The 18,929-nt window shown below is 38.1% G+C and overlaps 1 protein-coding gene across 1 annotated transcript in view; it reads right to left on the bottom strand.

The window, feature by feature from the left end:
• ME2 (malic enzyme 2) overlaps positions 1–14,419 on the bottom strand; it is a 48,684-nt gene extending 34,265 nt beyond the window's left edge. The window contains exons 1-3 of the mRNA XM_074355479.1: positions 13,894–14,419; positions 6,285–6,404; positions 145–278 (exon numbers count right to left, since the gene is read on the bottom strand). Coding sequence (XP_074211580.1) covers positions 145–278; positions 6,285–6,392 — 242 coding nt within the window. The 5' untranslated portion in view covers positions 6,393–6,404; positions 13,894–14,419. The remainder of the gene's footprint in view (positions 1–144; positions 279–6,284; positions 6,405–13,893) is intronic.
• Positions 14,420–18,929: the final 4,510 nt, after the last annotated feature.

Below are 18,929 nucleotides of genomic sequence, written 5' to 3'. Positions count from 1 at the left end.
AGGAAACATAATCATGAAAAGTCAACTGAGTAAAACAAACTTTGTTACAGGACTGTCTATTTCTCATGCATAATAATCCTAATACTGTCAATTTTTCTGACCAGAACGTCCATTTAAAAAACTAAACATCGAATCAACTCTTACTTTTCCAAAGGGCCATTCAACTTTTTCACGTTTTTGTGGAATCGTAAGGCTTGAATATCTTGCGTCTCTATTTTGGGAGGCAGCAGTCCCTGAAGACCGAGCATCTGCCGCTCCTGCAACGTAAAGGCCATGCCCTAAAAAGGACAAGAAGAGGGTCAGGAATGATTACTTACTGGGGTGGCAACGGTGCTGGCCCACCAACTGCAATTTAAATGTACACTTGAAAAAAAGACATCAATGGTACCATTTTTGCCCAAACTTTCAAAAATTTTTAAGATTAATCACATCTAGTATCGGTGAGGGTAGTAAAAGAATTACTCTCTCATACCATTGCTCAGAGTATAAACTGCTTTAGGTTTTTTGAAAGAAAATTTTAAATTGTTCTTAAATTTCTTAATGCACAAACTATTTTTTAAATTGAAGTATAGTTCATTTACGATATTATACTAGTTTCAGGTGTACAATTTACTGATTCAATATCTTTATAGATTTTACTTCACTCAAAATTATTATAAAGTAATGGCTGTATTTCCCTGTGCTGTACAATAGATCCTTGTAGCTTATTTTATACATGGTAGTTTGTTAATCTCCTACCCCTATCTTGCTCCCCCCATTCCCCCTCCCCACTGGTAACCATTAGGCTTGTTCTCTGTATCTGTGAGTCTGTTTTTATTTTGCTATATTCATTCATTTTATTTTTAAGATTCCACATATAAGTGATATTACATAGTCCATGTCTTTGTCTAACTTATTTCACTAAGCATAATGGTGAAATATGTTAGACACTAAGTACATTGTTGCATCTACATTGTTGCAAATGGCAGAACTTCATTCTTTTTTATGGCTGAGTAATATTCCATTATATATACACACATTATGTGTTCTTTATCCATTCATCTGTTGATGGACACTTAGGTCACTTCCATATCTTGAAAGCACATACTTCAGAATAAAGCAATCTACTTCTAGCGAGTCATCCTAGAGAAATATTCATATTAAAGAGGCATATACAAAGAGATTCATTGTAGCACTGTTTCTAGTTCTCTTGCCCTTTAACTAACTAGTTAAAAGTCCATCAATTATGGAAGAGTTACAGAACCTACAGTATTTCCAAACAAACAGTTAAACACATATCTGTGTGCAGGAGAAAGATCTTCCAGATACACAGTTAGGGAAAAAACGTCAAATGAAAACACACATACCAAAACTTACAGGACACAGTGAAAGGAATGCTAAGAAGGAAATTTGCACCTGTAAATGCCCATTTTAAAAAAGCAGAACAATCTTAAGTCAATTATCTAATCTTCCACCTTAAGGAACTAGGGGGAACAAAAGGACAAACTAAAACTGCAGCTAAAAAGAAGGAAATAAAAAAGATTAAAAATAAAATAAATATAATAGAAAGAAAAACAACTGAAAAATTAAAAAATCAAACTGAAAGTTGGTTTTTTGAGTTGGTTCTTTGAAAGGACCTAAAAACTGACAAACCTTTAACTAGAATGAAAAATAGGGAGAAGACTCAAATCACTAAATCCTTTGTGACGTGTGTTTCTTCTTATAAGATTTTATCTATGGCTGGGAAACATAAAGGGGTAAAAATTCTATATTTTTATATACTTTTAAATCAACTGCGCTTTACCTATCCTATTGCCAAAGATAAATGAGTTGGCTACACAAGGTTTCACTGCCTATCTCCTATTTAGATTTAAGAAATGCTTGGGGGAGGATATAGCTCAAGTGGTAGAGCACATGCTTAGCATGCATGAGGTCCTGGGTTCAATTCCCAGTACCTCTTCTAAAAATAAACAAGTAAACCTAATTACCTCCCCCTGCCAAAAAAAAAAAGAATTTTTTTAAAAATTAGATTTAAAGGACACCCAAAAGCATTTTGTTTATCATGTACAATAGAAATTAAAATGATTATTAAATAATTTCATGTAGTAAGCATTTATGTTAATAGTTGATAAAATTCTCAAATTTGCTAGCCTGGTGTTAGTAAGTAAAGACAACACTTTAACATGGATGCCCTGATGAGTCCTTTAACAGCAGAAACAACCTTCCTCCACCTGTCCTTCTCCTACTCAATGCCACTTGTTCCACCAGATCTGTCGTCTTCTCATCTATGCCACAGCAATGCCCTCCCAATTGACACAGAAGTGTACCTCCTTCTGCAGATCCTGAGCTATTTCCATTAGACACAAGCCATATCTCCACTTAAGTCAATCTTGATAAAAATCCCTTAGCCAGACTCTTCAATGTGCAAGTAAGCATACTAGGGGGAAATAAAAGCCCCCTTCCATTTCATTGCCTCAAGAGCATTAGGATAATCTGTCAGGGTTAGGAAATTACCAAGCACTGTTTATAAAAATGACAATATGACCAGTGACTAATGATTTATAATGCCAAAACTGGAAACACTGTACAGCAGCAGGGTCAAGGCTAACTCAGTGCTGAAACATCACTGAAGGGAGTAAGTCACATTTACAGTGCCTAAAGTAGCTTCAAACTTTTCTTCTCTACTGCAGTCGAGATGTAGAAATTGGGATCCAAAGAGGTTCTATCTATATGGAGAGTTACACAAACAGTAATGGGTTGAGTCGGGACCCTCATCAGTCTCTGACTCAGTAAACAGATTCCAAATTTATCTACTGGACTATTACACAGCCATATATCATAAGGCTTATGAAACATCATGGAGATTACTTATAACATACACTTCCCAGTGGTAAAATGACTGTATACTACAATCTTAAAAGTAAATACTGTGTACTTCTAAGAGGATCGTGGCAAAATAAAAGATAATGAATTGGGGTGGTAGAAATGTGATTTTTCTTCATTAGTCACAATATTATTTATATAAATAAGAAGAATCACAAGGAAAATTTGAATTTAGCTATTAGAAAACTAGCGAGGGGAAGTTAAAATCAAAACAAATGAACTATCAAGAGCCCTCACAGATCTGAGAACCATAAAACCAGAGCTCCAGATACAAACTAGGAAGTGAAACCTTCCTAGAGGAAAGGATGCAGAGCTGAGTTTCAAAAAAACTTCTTAGAAAAGTTAGCGAAATGAGCATGGGGAGAAAAGGAGAAATCCAGTCTCATACTTGTACCGTCTTGTAATGTTTCAAAATGCTATTACTTACATTACTTAAGTGAGAAAATTCAGATCCAGGGAAGGTAAGTGATTTCCCAAAGTTTCATGGCTAGTATACTGCAGAGTTCAAATCAGCCTCTAAACTCCTACTCAGAATCCAGCATAAAGGTGTTGAATCCTTTCAAGTATAAGTACTCAGAAAAAAATCCATAAAGAATTTCATATTCATACCAGAATAGGCAAATCCATAGGAAGGAAAAAACAAATTCATGGTTGCCAGGGGCTGAGGAAGAGAAGGGGAGATTGGTGGGTGACTGCTAATGAATACTGAGTTTCCATTTCAGGTGATGAAAAGTTCTGGCACCAGGCAGTGGTGATGGATGCACAACACTGAATGTACTTAATGTCAACGAACTGCACACCTTTAAATGGTTAAAACTGTAAATTGTAGTCTACAAACAATAAATGCTGGAGAGGGTGCGGAGAAAAAGGAACCCTCTTACACCGCTGGTAGGAATGTGAACTGGTGCAGCTAATGTGAAGGGCAGTATGGAGGTTCCTTAAAAAACTAAAAATAGAGTTACCACATGATCCAGCAATCCCACTCCTGGGCATATATCCAGAGAAAAACATAATTCAAAAAGACACATGCACCCCAGTGTTCACAGCTGCAATATTTACAACAGCCAAGATACAGAAAAAACCCAAATGTCCATCAACAGATGACTGGATAAAGAAGATGTGGTATATATATACAATGGAATACTACTCAGCCATAAAAAAGAATAAAATAATGCCATTTGCAGCAACATAGATGGACCTGGAAATCATCATTCTAAGTGAAGTAAGCCAGAAAGAGAAAGAAAAGTGGCATATATCACTTATATGTGGACTCTAAAAAAAAGAAGGACACAAATGAACTTATCTACAAAGCAGAAACAGACTCATAAAGAACAGATTTATGGTTACCAAGGGGTAAAGAGAGTAGGAAGGGATAAATTGGTAATTTGAAAATTGTACCCTTTGGGGAGTGATGGAAATGTTAGCTATCTTGATTGTGGTGGTGGTGTGGTGTCCAAGGGTGTAAACATCTATCAAAATTTTTCAAAATGTACATCTGAAATGTGTGTAGTTTACTGTAAAGAAAGTATATACCATTATAAAGGTGTTAAAAAAAATGGTAAATTGCACATTACGTTTACTTTACCATAGTAAGTTTTATAGACATAAATAACAGATATACATTCAAAAAGATTAAGAATTCAGTACTGCCTTTAATAACTATTTTATTAATTACAGCACAAATACTCTTAAAACAGTACTTATAAATATGCGAAAAATTATTTAGTCAATAATGTTTGAAACACAAACCTGATTTCTTTACATGGCAAATCCCCAAGGAGTTCATGCATAACTCTCAAATTGGAAATTACTAGTCTGTGTTCCTTCTTAAACAAACACACACATCAAAAAAACTCTCCCTAATGCTTAAGGGAATTCCAGAAGTGATCCTTCAATGAGGTAACCATACAGATGCTACCCAACCTTAGAGATTTCAGAAGGCCAGACGCTAGATTTTATATTCTTTACAGAAGTACTATAATGCATTTAGACTATTCTTCTCTTTCAACTTCATCTGCCACTTAATGAAGTTTATAAACCATAACCCCTCAAAGTACATTTTAAATAGCTTCTATAAAGACAAAAATAAAACCAACATATTTATCAAATGTTTACTAACCATGGCATTGTAAAAGATACAAAACATTTAAAACAGTCCCTGCCCAAAAGGAACCTGAAGTATAGTTTAAAAATATAAATTCATAAAGACGTAAATAGTATCATTTCAATGACAGCTTAAGACATGAAAAGATGCACAAACCAATGGATATTGATTACTTGCCATAAAAACAAGAAGATATATACTGCTATAGGGTTTCAGAGAGGGAGGGGTTATTCTAGTCTATGATAGTGTGAAAAGACTCTACAGGAGAACTCGATTTTGAATGAGCTGCTTCTTGAAGAGCAAGCAAGATTTGGGGAGGTGAGGTAAAAACAAGAGAGGGTTAGAATATCCCTCAATAAGCTTCATATCAATAACTGCTTGCTGAACTCTTATTCTGTGCCAGGTATCAACAATGCAAAGATAAAGTGATCTGTGTGCTCCCTGGTCAAATTTTCCTTTGTAGGTCAAACGTATCATGTTACACAATTATTCCACCCCTCCCCATTATGGGAAACAGATGGGATTGGGGAATTTTTTGATGACTGTTGTTTTAAAATAAATCACACCTTAATCTGAATGCACCTTTCCCAAAAAGTAAATTCATATATTACAATAAACCCAATTTAAACTCTTACAAGCTTCCACTAAGAAATCTTCAGAATTGTATTTACTTACTATTTAATATGGCCACAAAAAAATACAGAAGAACTTGCCCACTGAACCCAGTTTGGATAAGGAATAAAGGCAAGACAAGACCTCTAGTACTGCCCATCACTTCTGCCCCAAGAGTAAAAAAAGGGTCAGAGGTCTCTCCTTTGAATCAGCAGTGTCATTAATGGGCAAAATCATTTGTGTGCAATGATTTGTGCCCAGAAAGCTGGGTGAAGGTGGGGTGTGGGTGGACATTAGATAAAATTTAATTTTACAATGTGACCCCATCTTCCAAAGACTCAACTGATTGGTCCAGGATAAGTACCTGACTTGAGCTGAGTACATTTAAATATAACAAATCTGGCTGGAAGTTCTGGCCAATCTGTTATTCTGGGAATTTTTTTTTTTTTTTTTTTTTTAGCTAGAAATAGAAAAATAAAGTCAATCCTTTTTGGGTAGCAGAAATTGTTGAGGGTGAAATCTGGGAGGTATAAAACAGCCATGATTCTTGCAGTGTGGAGAAAAGTTCATGCAGAAAAAACAAATACTTCTGAATAGTTTTAGAATAAAGATACAAAATACAAAACTTTCATATTTTATCAATCTAAAATACAACAAACCTTCACCAGGAAGAGAGAAAATGCATGTGAGTATTAATGTCACTAACCTTGTTTGTTCTTGGGTTCAACATAAGTGGCTTGCCTTTCTCTCTTAGGTGCAAATGACGACATGCCAGCGTACAAGAAGTGGCAACTACTCGAAACCTGGACAACATCTTTCCTTTCACCTGGGAAAAGCAAAGCAAATAAAGATAATGAGAGACATTATAGAACTGCATGTATATCAGGTATCAGTTTTCAAAAGCAGATTTAGGAAGCTTAACTTCCCACGAGTGAAAATGTCTTTTCAAAATACATTGATGTTTCTACAGGTTGTAAGGCATTGTAAAAGAGCAACAATAAGGTATTGTTGTTACAAGGCAAGGTGAAGGCAAGGATTTACTTTTCTGATAACATTGTTAAGTCCTTGGATAACAGTCACTGCTACTCTTTATGTATTTATTACCCACTACAGTGTGCTACATATTCACCTTTTTTTCTAATCCACATTAAGTGTGGCCAGGTATGAATCTCCACTTAGGAGTCATGAGAAAGAAATAAAGAAATTAAGGAAAAAGAAAACATCTAGTTCAGTGTAAACAGGTAGGGAGAGTTTAGGCTGAAGGTGGAAAAGTACATAATAGGAAAGCCTGGAACACACACATTCAGAGGAAGAGAAGCTATCCAGATTTTAAATTTAGACTTAGATTTTTAAGGTACTAATATACTCAACATTTAAACTCAATGTACTAAGTTTTTTGTTTTTATTTATTCATTTATTTTAAAAAATCTGTTATTTAATATAAAAAATCATGCAAATTGGCTAGAAAACACGTTTTTGGCCTTTCACATCCATCACAAACATTAAGAAAAAATTTCAAAATAGAAAACTACGTAATACATCAAACTTAAATAATAAGTGATGGGAATGTAATAGACTCTTCTGCATATCTATCAATTCTCCCACTAAAAATCAATTTGCAATGCCCATTTATTTTGGTAATCATTATAAACCATTGTAATTATCATCCAATAGTTTTTTAATGGAAATCTATTTGTTGAGAAATCCATGGGCTGTATATGGAGGTGCAGCAAAACCATTTACATTGGGATTTTTTAAAGTTAATCTTTAAGGAGCTGAAATTCACATAACATAAAATTAACTATTTTAAACAATTCAGGGGGATTTAGAAAATCCATAATTTTGTACAACCACCTCTGTCTAGTTCCAAAACATTTTCATCATCCCAGAAAGAAACACCATACCCATTTCCCCACTCTGCTGGTGCCTGCAATCACCAATCTGCTTTCTGTCTTTATGAATTTACCTCTTCTGGATGCTTCATATAAATGTGCTACCTAATATGGCCATAAAACCAAGAAACCTATATGATCATAAACACATCAAGAATCATGAGATGGGAATTGGGAGGAAGGACAGGATAGATGTGGCTTAAAGGTACAAACTTTCAACAAGAGTCCTAAGAGGTAGTAAGTGGTAAGAAGTCCTAGAGATCTAATGCATAGTGAATACAGACAATATTGTATTATAATCATCAAACTTGCTAAGAGACTAGAACTTAATTATTCTGATCACTAAAAAGAAATTATAATTACCTAATGTGCAGAGGTGCTAATTACTGGCAATATTACAATACATAAATGTATCAAATTAACGTGGTGTACACCTTAAATTTACACAATATTTTATGTCAGCTACATCTCAATGATAATAAAATAGAACCATGAGAGACATACCACAAAATAATGGCTTGGTTTTCTTAAAAAGTGTTAATGTCATGAAAAATACTAAGGAACTACTGCAGTTTAAAGATTAAACAGATAGGACAACTAAATGCAAAACCTGATCCAAAAAAATGTTATAAAGGACATTACCAGAATAACTGGCAAAACTGGAAGATATACTGTAATTTACATAAAAGCATAACTTAAAATTTTCTGAATTCTGCAAGAGATACCCTTGTTTTGAAAATACACAGTGAAGTATTAAGGGGCCAAGAGGTATGATGTTTACAACCAAGTCTTTCAAATTATTTCAAAATAAATTTTGAAAAGATAGAAATTGAAACTGTAGCACTGATCATGTTTGTGTGGTTCTTCCAGGAGAGACAGCATTATTGATCACAATTAAAACTTTGGTACCAAAAGACTGGATTAGTATTGCAGCATATTGGTGAGATAGGCAAATCTAAAATAGTATGGAATATCTTTTATTTTATTTAAAATCAAAGACAATCAAAAAAATAAAATAAAAGACAATTTGGAAAAAAATACATTTTGCAGTCAGTACTTGTGGTATAATAAGAAATACATTTGGTCTCAGTCATCAGTTCTTGGCACAGGGCTCCTAAAAATCGCTGTAATTTCTTGACTGACAGGAGGATCTTCTGCTCTTTATATGGCGCCCCTTTTGATCACACCTGAGCTTATGCTAATGAGGTGACTTAGGGTGAGGCCACTACATAACCTCCAAACAGAGCTGGTCACCAGAAAGACCAAGTGATGAGAGAGAGGAACTTTCACCCCCACTCCAGGACCCCTGGGAAAGGGGGTGGGAGCGAGGGAGTTTAAGATCCACAAAAACTTCTGAACAGAAAGCTAGTGCGCTTTCAAGGTTGGTGAACACATCTAGGTGCCGGGGGTGGCAAGCTCAGAGGGCAAGGACGCGCCACGCCCTCCCCAACCTCCACCCACCCCACACCTAGTCCTGTGTATCTTTTCCATCTGTCTGTTCCTAAGTAGTAGACTTTTATAATAAACAGGTAAATGTAAGTAAAGTGTCTGCCTGAGTTCTGTGAGCCATTACAGCAAATTACCTAACCTGAGGCGGGGGTTGTGGGAAGCCCTGATTTATGGCTGGTTGGTCAGAAGTATAGGTCAAAACCTGGGACTTGCGATTGGCATCTGACGTGGGGGCAGTCTTTCGAGACTGAGCCTGTTAACCTGTGGGCTCTGTAGCTATCTCCAGACAGACAGTGTTAGAATTAAGTTGGAGCACACCCAGTCAGTGTCTCCCTAGAACTGGAGAACTGCTGGGTGGTGGTGGGGGGGAAACATATTTGGTGGCCAGAAGAATTGAGTCTGTGAGCAGGAGTTTTTCCTTTCGTAGTTAAGTTCAGCATTCTGACATATGAAGTCTTCTATTTTCAGCTCCTGGTTAAAGTTCTGCTTCTATCAAATAGTGAATTTAGTCTATAAAGTAAATTCTACCTGCCAAATCTACCTCATAGACAACTATATGACAGAACAGATACAAAATGAGAAAACAGAAGCAGAAAGTATTAAAGACTTAAAGAGTAAGGTGTTACAACACTCAACTTATTACTGTATTACTAAGTGAGAGTAAAATAAAATATAAAAGTAATTTAATAGTGCCCTTAAAACAAGCAGACACAAATGAAAAACCAACTTAAGGAAAGACACAATCTCTGCCAAAATTAGAACCAAGGACTAAGGAGACAGAGACAGACAGGCAGGCTTAGTATCAAATGGAGGCAACAAGAAAAAAATGGGAAAAACCCACACCTGCCTCCTCATGTTATACAGATAAAGGATGAAGAACCGTAAAAATGAGTGAAGTAAAAACAGGAAACAGAAGAAGTGGGGCTTCTCATTTTGAATAAATACAAAAACAAAACAAAAAAATCCAGCTGCTTGAGAGTTTGCTGGATACTGCGATAAGCCTGTGGTGTCTCCCCCTGGTGTGTCATTCACACTGCCTTGTCCTGGGTGGGGAGGGCTTAGGGAACGTACTCTCTGGATAGTATTTATAAACTAGACTGGGACTGAAACTGCTAGGCCACTGGCTGCTGGAGATGACGCTCCCCAGCCCCCTCCCTAGCTGGGGGTAGAAAGCAGAAGTTCAGCGCAATGGAGACCAAAACTAGGGAGAGGTCATGACTGGGAGCTGTGACCACAGCTCTGCAGTCAGTCTGAATCGGGACTCAGCTAATCACGTTTGGAATCAACTGTGTCCTCCAAGCAGTCCCAAACGGTCTCTGAATTGGTGTCCGTCTGAAACACGTTTTTCACTGGTCTATATCCAAATGAGAAGTAGGACAATGTAACATAGTTTTTCATAATACTAAATTCACGATCTTTGTTTTCATGTTGTAACAATGATCTTCCTCCCTTTTTGGTAGTAAAAATGTCTTTTCTTTTTTGAAAGGATGGGGATGATAGGTTGTAGTAGTTTTTTTAAAAGGTCCATAACTTGACATAACTAAAAGCTGGTCATCTTATGTCCCAATTGCCTCCCTAGACACAAACTTTTTCTTTTTTAGACTTGCCCTCAAAGTCCAAAAGTCTGAGAAACCCTGATTTAAAAGTCTTACTTTTCATTTTGGGTGGGGCAGATTTCAACAAGGGGCCTACAGTATGCAGATGGCCCTAAGATTCTTGCCCCCTGAGGTACACACCTTCTAAAGTCTTTCCACGAAGGGATTTTACAGATGCCATTAAATTCCCTAACAGCTTACTTTAAATTAGGGGAATTATCCTGGGTGGGCCTGACCCAATCAGGCAGGCCATTTTTAAAAATCAAAGACTGAAGGCAGCAGCAGACATCTGCCATTGGCCTTGAAGAAGTAAACCGCCATGTTGTGGAGAGGGCTGTCTATCAGAGAAGAGGGAAGTCTCTGGGAGGCCTCAGCTCCACAGCCACAGGAAACAACTCTGCCAACAACCAGTGAACTTAGAAGACTCAGACCCTCCAGATGAAAACACAGCCTGGACCACATCCTGATTACAGCCTTGTGTGGTCCTGAGCAGGGGACCAGCTAAGCAGTGCAGACTCCGAGCCCATGGAAACTGCAAGATCATAAACGTGTTGATTTCAGCCAGTAATAAATGAATGAATGAATGAATGAATGAATGAATAAAAAGTGTCACTTTTCTTGTCAATAAAAGAGGGAACGGGGAAGCTGTATTTTGCAGTTGTGGGTAGTAATGGTGACATACATAAAGTATCAGCCCCTTAGAGCTTTATCATCATCATGAAGAGCTTGACCACATCACCTGAAGGTCTATTCAGTAAAATCCATACCTAGGCAATCTGGCAGAGTGGTCAAGGGCAAGCCCTAGAATCAAACCTCTGGACTTAAATCCTGGTTTTGCTGCTGATAGCTCCTTTGTGATCTCAAGTCAGACTTAAGTCACACTCTCTGAGTTACAGTTATCTTATTACTCAAATGGGAATGATCAACAATAGGACCTCCTAAATAGGGCCATTTTAAGATTAAAATTAGATAATCCATGTAAGATGCTTATCACAGTGCCCTCTAATGATAATGACAGTTATCTAAGCACTATTGTTAGTAGTAGTAATAAACTAAGGTGGTTGGAAGGTGCTTGTTTCTGCTTTAACATCTAATGTGAAACCCATATTAAGAGGCTATGAGGATAATCACAGTTAACAATTAATTAAACTATTTCAAGTTAAATCTCTAGGTCAAGACTGAGAATTTGGATGGCATACAGATCCAGGCAACATCAAATGTCATTCTAAACAATATTTACAGAATATTTTTCATAACTTTTTAAATTTGTACATATTGACCAAGGCAGATATAATATGCAACAATATAATCAAAATAGTGACTTTCAAATAAAACAGTTAACTTTTAATAAAATTGTTACTTTTTTTATTAAATCAAATGTAGAGTAATTTTAATATTTAGCATGAATTTTGTCCTCTAATATTGATCCTTAGTAAACAATACATTTTAGTGTTATTTATGCTTTAAAATATGGCTGTTAGGTTGGCCTGAAATTCACCAACATAAATTATAATTAATTATAGTTTAAGTTAATATAAAATATAATACAGTTTAGAATAGTTTACTTCTATATGAAATTAAATATAATTTATGCCTGAATATCATTATAGCAGAAGTTAATTTACAAAAGAAATTCTCAAATGGTAAATGAGTTTTTCCTTTATGATTTTTTAAATATGTTTTCATAACCAATATATTGAACGACAAAATATTATACATAAACACCTTCTAAGAGTGAAATCTTAAGTAGTTCTCTCTCAGGAATAACTACTGAGCAAGAATACATTTTAACTCTCAAGAGAATGAAGAACTTCTACAAAAGCATACAAAATTTCCTATTAACATATGATAAAGGTATATTAGCATTTCCGGCCTCTATACCTAACTTTTTAATTAATTAAGTCTTTATAACTACCATAAAAGACTCAGATACAGGTTACAAATCCATGCTTAAAGTTGATTATTTAAAGGTCCAGTATTAGAAGATAAAGCTAAACTTTTTCCCTTTATTTCTGCAAACCATGTAACAGAACCTGTAACTCAACTAGTTACAGTAGATACATATTTATCTATCATTTGTGTAAGTACTATAGTATGTGTATGTATGTGTACATATAAACACACACACATACGTATATATAGGTATGTATATGGGTGAAGGAGGTAAGGGCATGATGGGTTCTCCTCTAATTTCCAGAATGCTTGGCAACTATTGATCAAAATTTATGAATACAAGATTGCAACTAGCTTTACAACATGAACAATGCTTAAGAAGCAAACAAGGTTAAGAGGGGGCTGGAGCTGTTAAGTTATCCTGCCCGAGTTTGAATCCAGGCTTTGCCACTTAAAACCTGTGATCTTGGGCAAGTTACCTACTTAACTTTCCTAACCTTCATTTGTAAATTGTAGATAATAACAGTACCAACCTCAGAGCATTGTTTTCAGATAATTCTTGTAGAGAACAGCGCTTGGCCCAAGATTAACAATTAATACCTGCTTCCACCGTTATGAACTGCAACACTACAAGAAATAACAATGCTATCAACTGTTTTGTTTCCAATTGATTGCCATAAAAATTTAAGAAGGTAAATCAAACAGATGTGAGGTAACACACGTTTTGTGAGGAAGCACTCCTGCTGAGATTTGTTATGGTGATTACCTTTCTTCTCACCAAAAGGCAACGTAAATTTTCTAGAATTATCTTTGGAACCAAGAAAGTCAAATCCAGGACCTCAATGTAACACCACACAAGCAGAAATAGGTTAACACCAGCGTCAAAGAAACACCTGCCAATTCTGGTCCACAGATGTCATTTTATAAGAATGGACAGAACCGTCCCAATCATAGAACTTTCTAGCCTGCAACAAACTTCCTTTAAAGCAAGGAAAGGTCACTACACACATAAACAAAATGCCTAGCTCCTGTCATTAATTCATCCCTGCATAAAAAGAGATCTATTGATAAAGTGGTTTCGAAAAGGCGCAGAAATGAAGAGTAGAAGAGATGCTCCGTTACGGAGGCCACGGGGCCTTACCATGGGGCGGGAAGGGGGGCGCCCTGCGACCAGCGAGTCTCGACCGGGAAGTCGCGTCCCCAAACCGGGAGCCAGGAAAGAGCTGCCGATGGTCAGTAGGGGGTCGCCGAGACCCGACCTCTCCCCACGCTCGCACCCGAGACTGGGCGAGCCCCTTCCCTCCACCCCGCCCTCCCATCGCCAAGCGGGGACCTTGCCGGCCGCACGCGCGGAAGCCTGCGGCGGGTCCGCGCTCGGCTCCCCGAACTGGGCGTGAGGAGGACGGCGCCCGCGCCCATCCCGGAACTCCCGCCCGGGCCCTGCCGCGCCAGGCCGCCCGCAGCTGCGAGCCGTGCGGAGCCTTACCCGACGTCTCGCCCCGCGACAGGTGGTGCTGCCCCCGGAGAGGCTGCGGCCCCGCAGCCCACCCGGACGATGCTCAGCTCTGGCCGCTTCCGGCCCTCTCCTTCTCGAGGCTTCCCGCAGCCCGCGCCAGCTCAGGCTCGGACTGGCCGGGTCGGCTGGACACTAGCCGAGATAAGCAGTAAATCCGCGTAGAGCGGCGAGGCAGCGGGGAGCACTGCCGGCGCGGCCCCATGGGCGGAGACTGACGGGCGCCCGGACCAATGCAGAGGCAGGAAGCCGGCTTTGAGGGGCGGGGCTTCGCCGCCCGCGCGCCCGCGTATCAGCCGCGCAGGACCTTCCCGGGTCTAGTTGCTTAAGGTTACTGTTTGGGGTCGGATCCCGAGGAATGCTAGCGGGGCTGCGTAGAGTGGGAGGCGTTCGGAGATAAAGACGACAACCGTCGCTCCACGAAAAGAGCTGCAACAGGCTACCGCTGACCTCGCATCCCCGCGGCTGGCGAGCAGGTCGGGGACGATGGCAGCGCGTTCGCGCGAGAAGAGGCTCTGCGCAGGCGCGGGCGCGGCCGTGGTTGGGTGGGATGGGGGATGTTGGCGGGTACCAGTGTACGAACCCGAGGCCAGAGGGAGGCTGGGAGTTTGGGTCAGTCCTAAACAGTCAGTGGAGGCAGGGAGAGGATAGGAGAGGTTTGAGGGCTGGACGCAGGCTAGGAGAATGGAGAAGCAGAAGACAGAGGACCCAGGAAATAAGAAGCCTCCGCAGTTTAGGAACGCTGTTCTTGAGCTACTTTTGTTCGTCTTAAGAGTCGCTCTTCTGCCGAATTCTTGGCTACTCCCCATGGTTGCTGGCACACTTATTGGCCCGCAGGGAATGTACTCATGATCCCTCCTGTAACAGTAGCCATATATAGATATACTCAATGTTCCCTCTAAGGAAAAAAACTGGAACGCTGAATTGTCATCTTGAAAGCAGAAGGACCTTATCTTAACACCTATACCCACCCAAGGTTATGATATTGCAGATATTTCTTCCTATTTCAGAAAAAGTTATCACCAAAACTTTCCTGTAGTCGAATTTGTGTGCTTTAAAGTATGGTAAGAATAATTTAAAAATAAAGATGTAAAGGATAAAAACGAGGCAAGGCAGATGGAATGAGAAAAATTTAAGTGATGGAAATGTAGGTAGGATAGAGAAAGTTGAGCAGCAGTAGAGAAAAGTGAATTGTCCCCTCCTAAACTCTTCGACAATTATGTAAAATTTGCACAACTGTGCCACTCTGAGCACTGGGGTGTGAAGCATGTTTGGGAAACAGCAGTTAGAGGATAAATGATGTGTATGGCTGTAATAGTAACCACCGCTATGAAAGAGGGACTATAAACAAGCATGACCTAAAATAACTCTGCTTGCCAGAAATTGTCAAGATGCAGCAAGCTGAATGAGAGAAAAAATTTAAATTGCAAGTGTTATTATAAATGCTTCATTAGTAGAGGTAAAATTATTTTGTCTTTGAAAGAGTTTGTCCTACAGTAGAATAATCCGAGATTCAAGGGTTGTAGAGAACTATCATGAAGTTGGTTAAATCAAGGTCAATTCATTTCTCATTAAGTGAAATATCTGTTAATGTCAAGAAGGCAGACATTGCTGTTCACTGGTCCACCCCAATTCACTTTTTCTCCTTAGTCACTTTGGTGATTGTGTTGAGGCATCCTACCCAGTACAGTGATATGTGGCTATTGAGCACTTGAAATAGAGCTAGTCTAAGTTGAGATACACACTAAGTTCCAGAACAGTGCAAAAAAAGATGAAATATCTCAATTTTTAAAATATTGATCACATGTCAATATTTTGGGTTAAATGAAATACATGATTTAAATCTATTTTGTCTCATTCTTTTTACTTTTTTTAACACAGCTATATAAAATTTAAATTTATATATGCAGCTCCCTTTTGTGGCTTGCATTATATTTCAGTTGGATAGTGCTGGTCTAAGGGGACCCTGTTGGAGTCACACATGGAAGCTGTTGGGTGGCACTTTGGAAAACGCTTTTTTTTTTTTTAAAGAAGGAGAGGCTTTTTAAAAAAGACTCACCTGGCATGTACCTTCGGCTTTTTCATCCCACTTCTTCTTGCCAGAAATTTTTAGAGACCTGGCACCCATCTTTAGGACATAGAGGACAAAAAAAGAGGATGAAGACCCTACACCCTAAAAGTATTGGCAGGAAAGAAGAATCTGGGTCCCCAGTAGTGTTATTGAGCCACGTTTAGCCTTGATTCCTACCACCATATTTCTTGCTTTGTGAAATAAGCCTCTGTTTGTATAAATCAACCCAATTAGGGTTTTCTGTTATTTGGGGCTCGAAATAATTTCTAACAGTTACTGTTAAAATGCACAAAAATTTTGTTTCCTGTTATAATGTCTAAATTCACACTTCTTTCTTTAGAATAACTTACAATTCCTATTAGGTCAAATTGAGGTTATTAGATCCAAAGGTATTACTTTACTCCTATATTAGTAATGATAATAATTCTGCTTTGATTTTGTGTGCCCCTAACCTACTATATTAGATATTGCACCTTAAAATTCATTTAAAAATAATTCTATACTTGAAATTTGTCTGTACACTCACATTATTTCTAGAGATGTAGGGATGTAGTATGTGACTGTGCTTGGCCTTTTAAACATGAACTGAGACATCTTAGTGTCTCACTGTAACTCTTGCTGAATCAAAATAGCACCATTTACAAATGAAATAGCTCAATACAAGCAAGAATGTTGAAGAGATTAAAAGGTAAATTCAAAAGAGCACAGCATTTTTCAAAGCTTAAGAAGATTATTGTGTTTAAAGTGTTGAAATGATTTTCCACACATCTGTTTTCAATCATACAGAAAACTCACCTCCGGTTGCATAGTAATGACCACTTTGTTTAATCCAGGATTTGTATCCTTTGGTGTGGTCCTTGGCTATAGAAACGAGCAGAGGGAAACTTTGGGAGGTTTGAGGTTTTAGGTCTCTATTAATGATTACTCATGTTTTCCAATTACATTTGTCTTTTTCCTATGATTTTCATTGTTTAGATCCAGAATGTAATATATGTACTATGTCACCAAGTACCTGTGACATGAAAGGAACATGCTAGTTGCTGTATGAACTTTTCCAGTATACGTGTGTGTGTTGGAGAAGAGGACTTTCTTGTTCCAACTGGCTTTATGTTTTCCACTTTCTGGATGTTCTTTAGGAGAATGAAAGAACCTCCCCTAAATGCAGAGTTCTCTTCAGTACATGGAGTTAGAACCTCACATTTCTAACACTCCTTGACTAGAAATACGACTCCAAGTAGATGAACGGATGATGAACGGATTAGACATCCCATTTGTGGATAATCTGGGAATGAGAGAAGTAAGATCGTTGAGATTTCTATGAACATGTACATATATGTGGACGGGGTTGCAAATTTCTGAACAAATTCTTCAGTTTTCAACTCTTATTTTTTTTTTGTAAAGAGCACACTTTGGGAGTTTCAAATACTCAATTCTGGTACTATCTCTCACACTCTTGAAATACCACTCAGTATCTTTCTCTTGTCAGGTGGGCAAAATTAAACTTTCGTTACCCATATCAAAGGGCATTAAAAGGAGGAAATGTGATGAAAAATAAGCTAGGTCTTTGTAAAATTAAAAGGATACAAATGCAAACGAAGCATTCTCATTCAAGTTCCCTGCCTAGCATGTAGATGATGTTCAATAAATAATCATTGTCCTTCACTGAGCACTTACGTGCTAAGCTTCGCTCTAAGGGTCCTTCTGTATAGATTAAAATCATTTGTCTTAACACTGTGATGTAGATATAATTATTATCACCATTTTACAGACTGAGAACTTACAGGTTGATTCGTCCGAGGGTACCACTAATAAGTGGGAGAGAGGTACAAACTGTGCTATATACACTCTGAATACTTCTGAGTATCTTTACATGAAATTCAATGTTTACAAAGACCAGAAAGAGCATTTGGAACCTGATGACCCCCCTCCCCAACCCCCAATCTGGAAAATGAGAAGGCTCTCTCCATTTAAACTATCTAGAAAAATCCGCTTCATAACTCAGAGACAAATTCTGATCGCCTCTTCAGTGAGTCCTGGTATTATACTACATATATACACATTGGAATTACCTCGAAGCTTAAAAAAAACTGCTGCCTACCTATACCAATTAAATAAGAATCTTCTGACATAAGATTCCAGCGTCTATTTCTTAATAGTTCCCATGTTTGTATTTCTCTTTTATGCGCTGCTCAGACAGTATAATCTCCATGAGAGTAGGGATTTATAAAAGTTATTTCTCCCTGTATTCCTCCTAAGTCCTTCCATATGATTAATGTTTGAATAATTAATGGGCAGGTTTAGAATGCTGACATCTTTTTGTTCTAATGAAAATTCTCAAAGTGTGATTCTGGTTCATCATTTCATCTTCATCATCATCATCATCATTACCTGGAAACGCGTTAGACATGCAAATACTTGGGCCCCACCCCGGACGCACTGAATCCGAAACTATAGTTGGGGCCAAGCAATCTGGTTTGACAAGCCCTCCAGGTGATCTGGATACACGCTTAAGTTTAAGAACCACTGTCTGAGGCCATGCATTGATTAAGCAATCCTCAGAGCGTAGTTTATTTTTTTGTATAAAATTTTCTACTGAGACAAGCTATTTGGGAAACGGAAATGAAAAAAGACACGGTGCTTGCCCTTAGGGTGTCTGCATCGTAATATGGAGACAGCATTTATTCATCTGGGTAGATTCAAAAAGCAGTGTGTTATTAAGTACATGTACAGATGAAGTGAAATAAGCGTGATGTCTTGAGTGTGCTTTACATTACTCTAGGGGAAAAAAATGGGAATAGGTGAAACAAGATTTGGCAGAATGTCACTGTTTTTTAAGGCTGGGTGCTGTCTTTAAGGAGGCTTGTTATACTAAATACTTTGGTGTATAACTGAACGTTTCATTATAAAAGTATGAAGAATAAGCTCAAAGCATAGTAGT

The sequence above is a fragment of the Camelus bactrianus genome, chromosome 30, assembly GCF_048773025.1.
Source record: "Camelus bactrianus isolate YW-2024 breed Bactrian camel chromosome 30, ASM4877302v1, whole genome shotgun sequence".
NCBI classification, from domain to species: domain Eukaryota; kingdom Metazoa; phylum Chordata; class Mammalia; order Artiodactyla; family Camelidae; genus Camelus; species Camelus bactrianus.
This window is presented reverse-complemented; position numbering and strand designations above follow the sequence as displayed.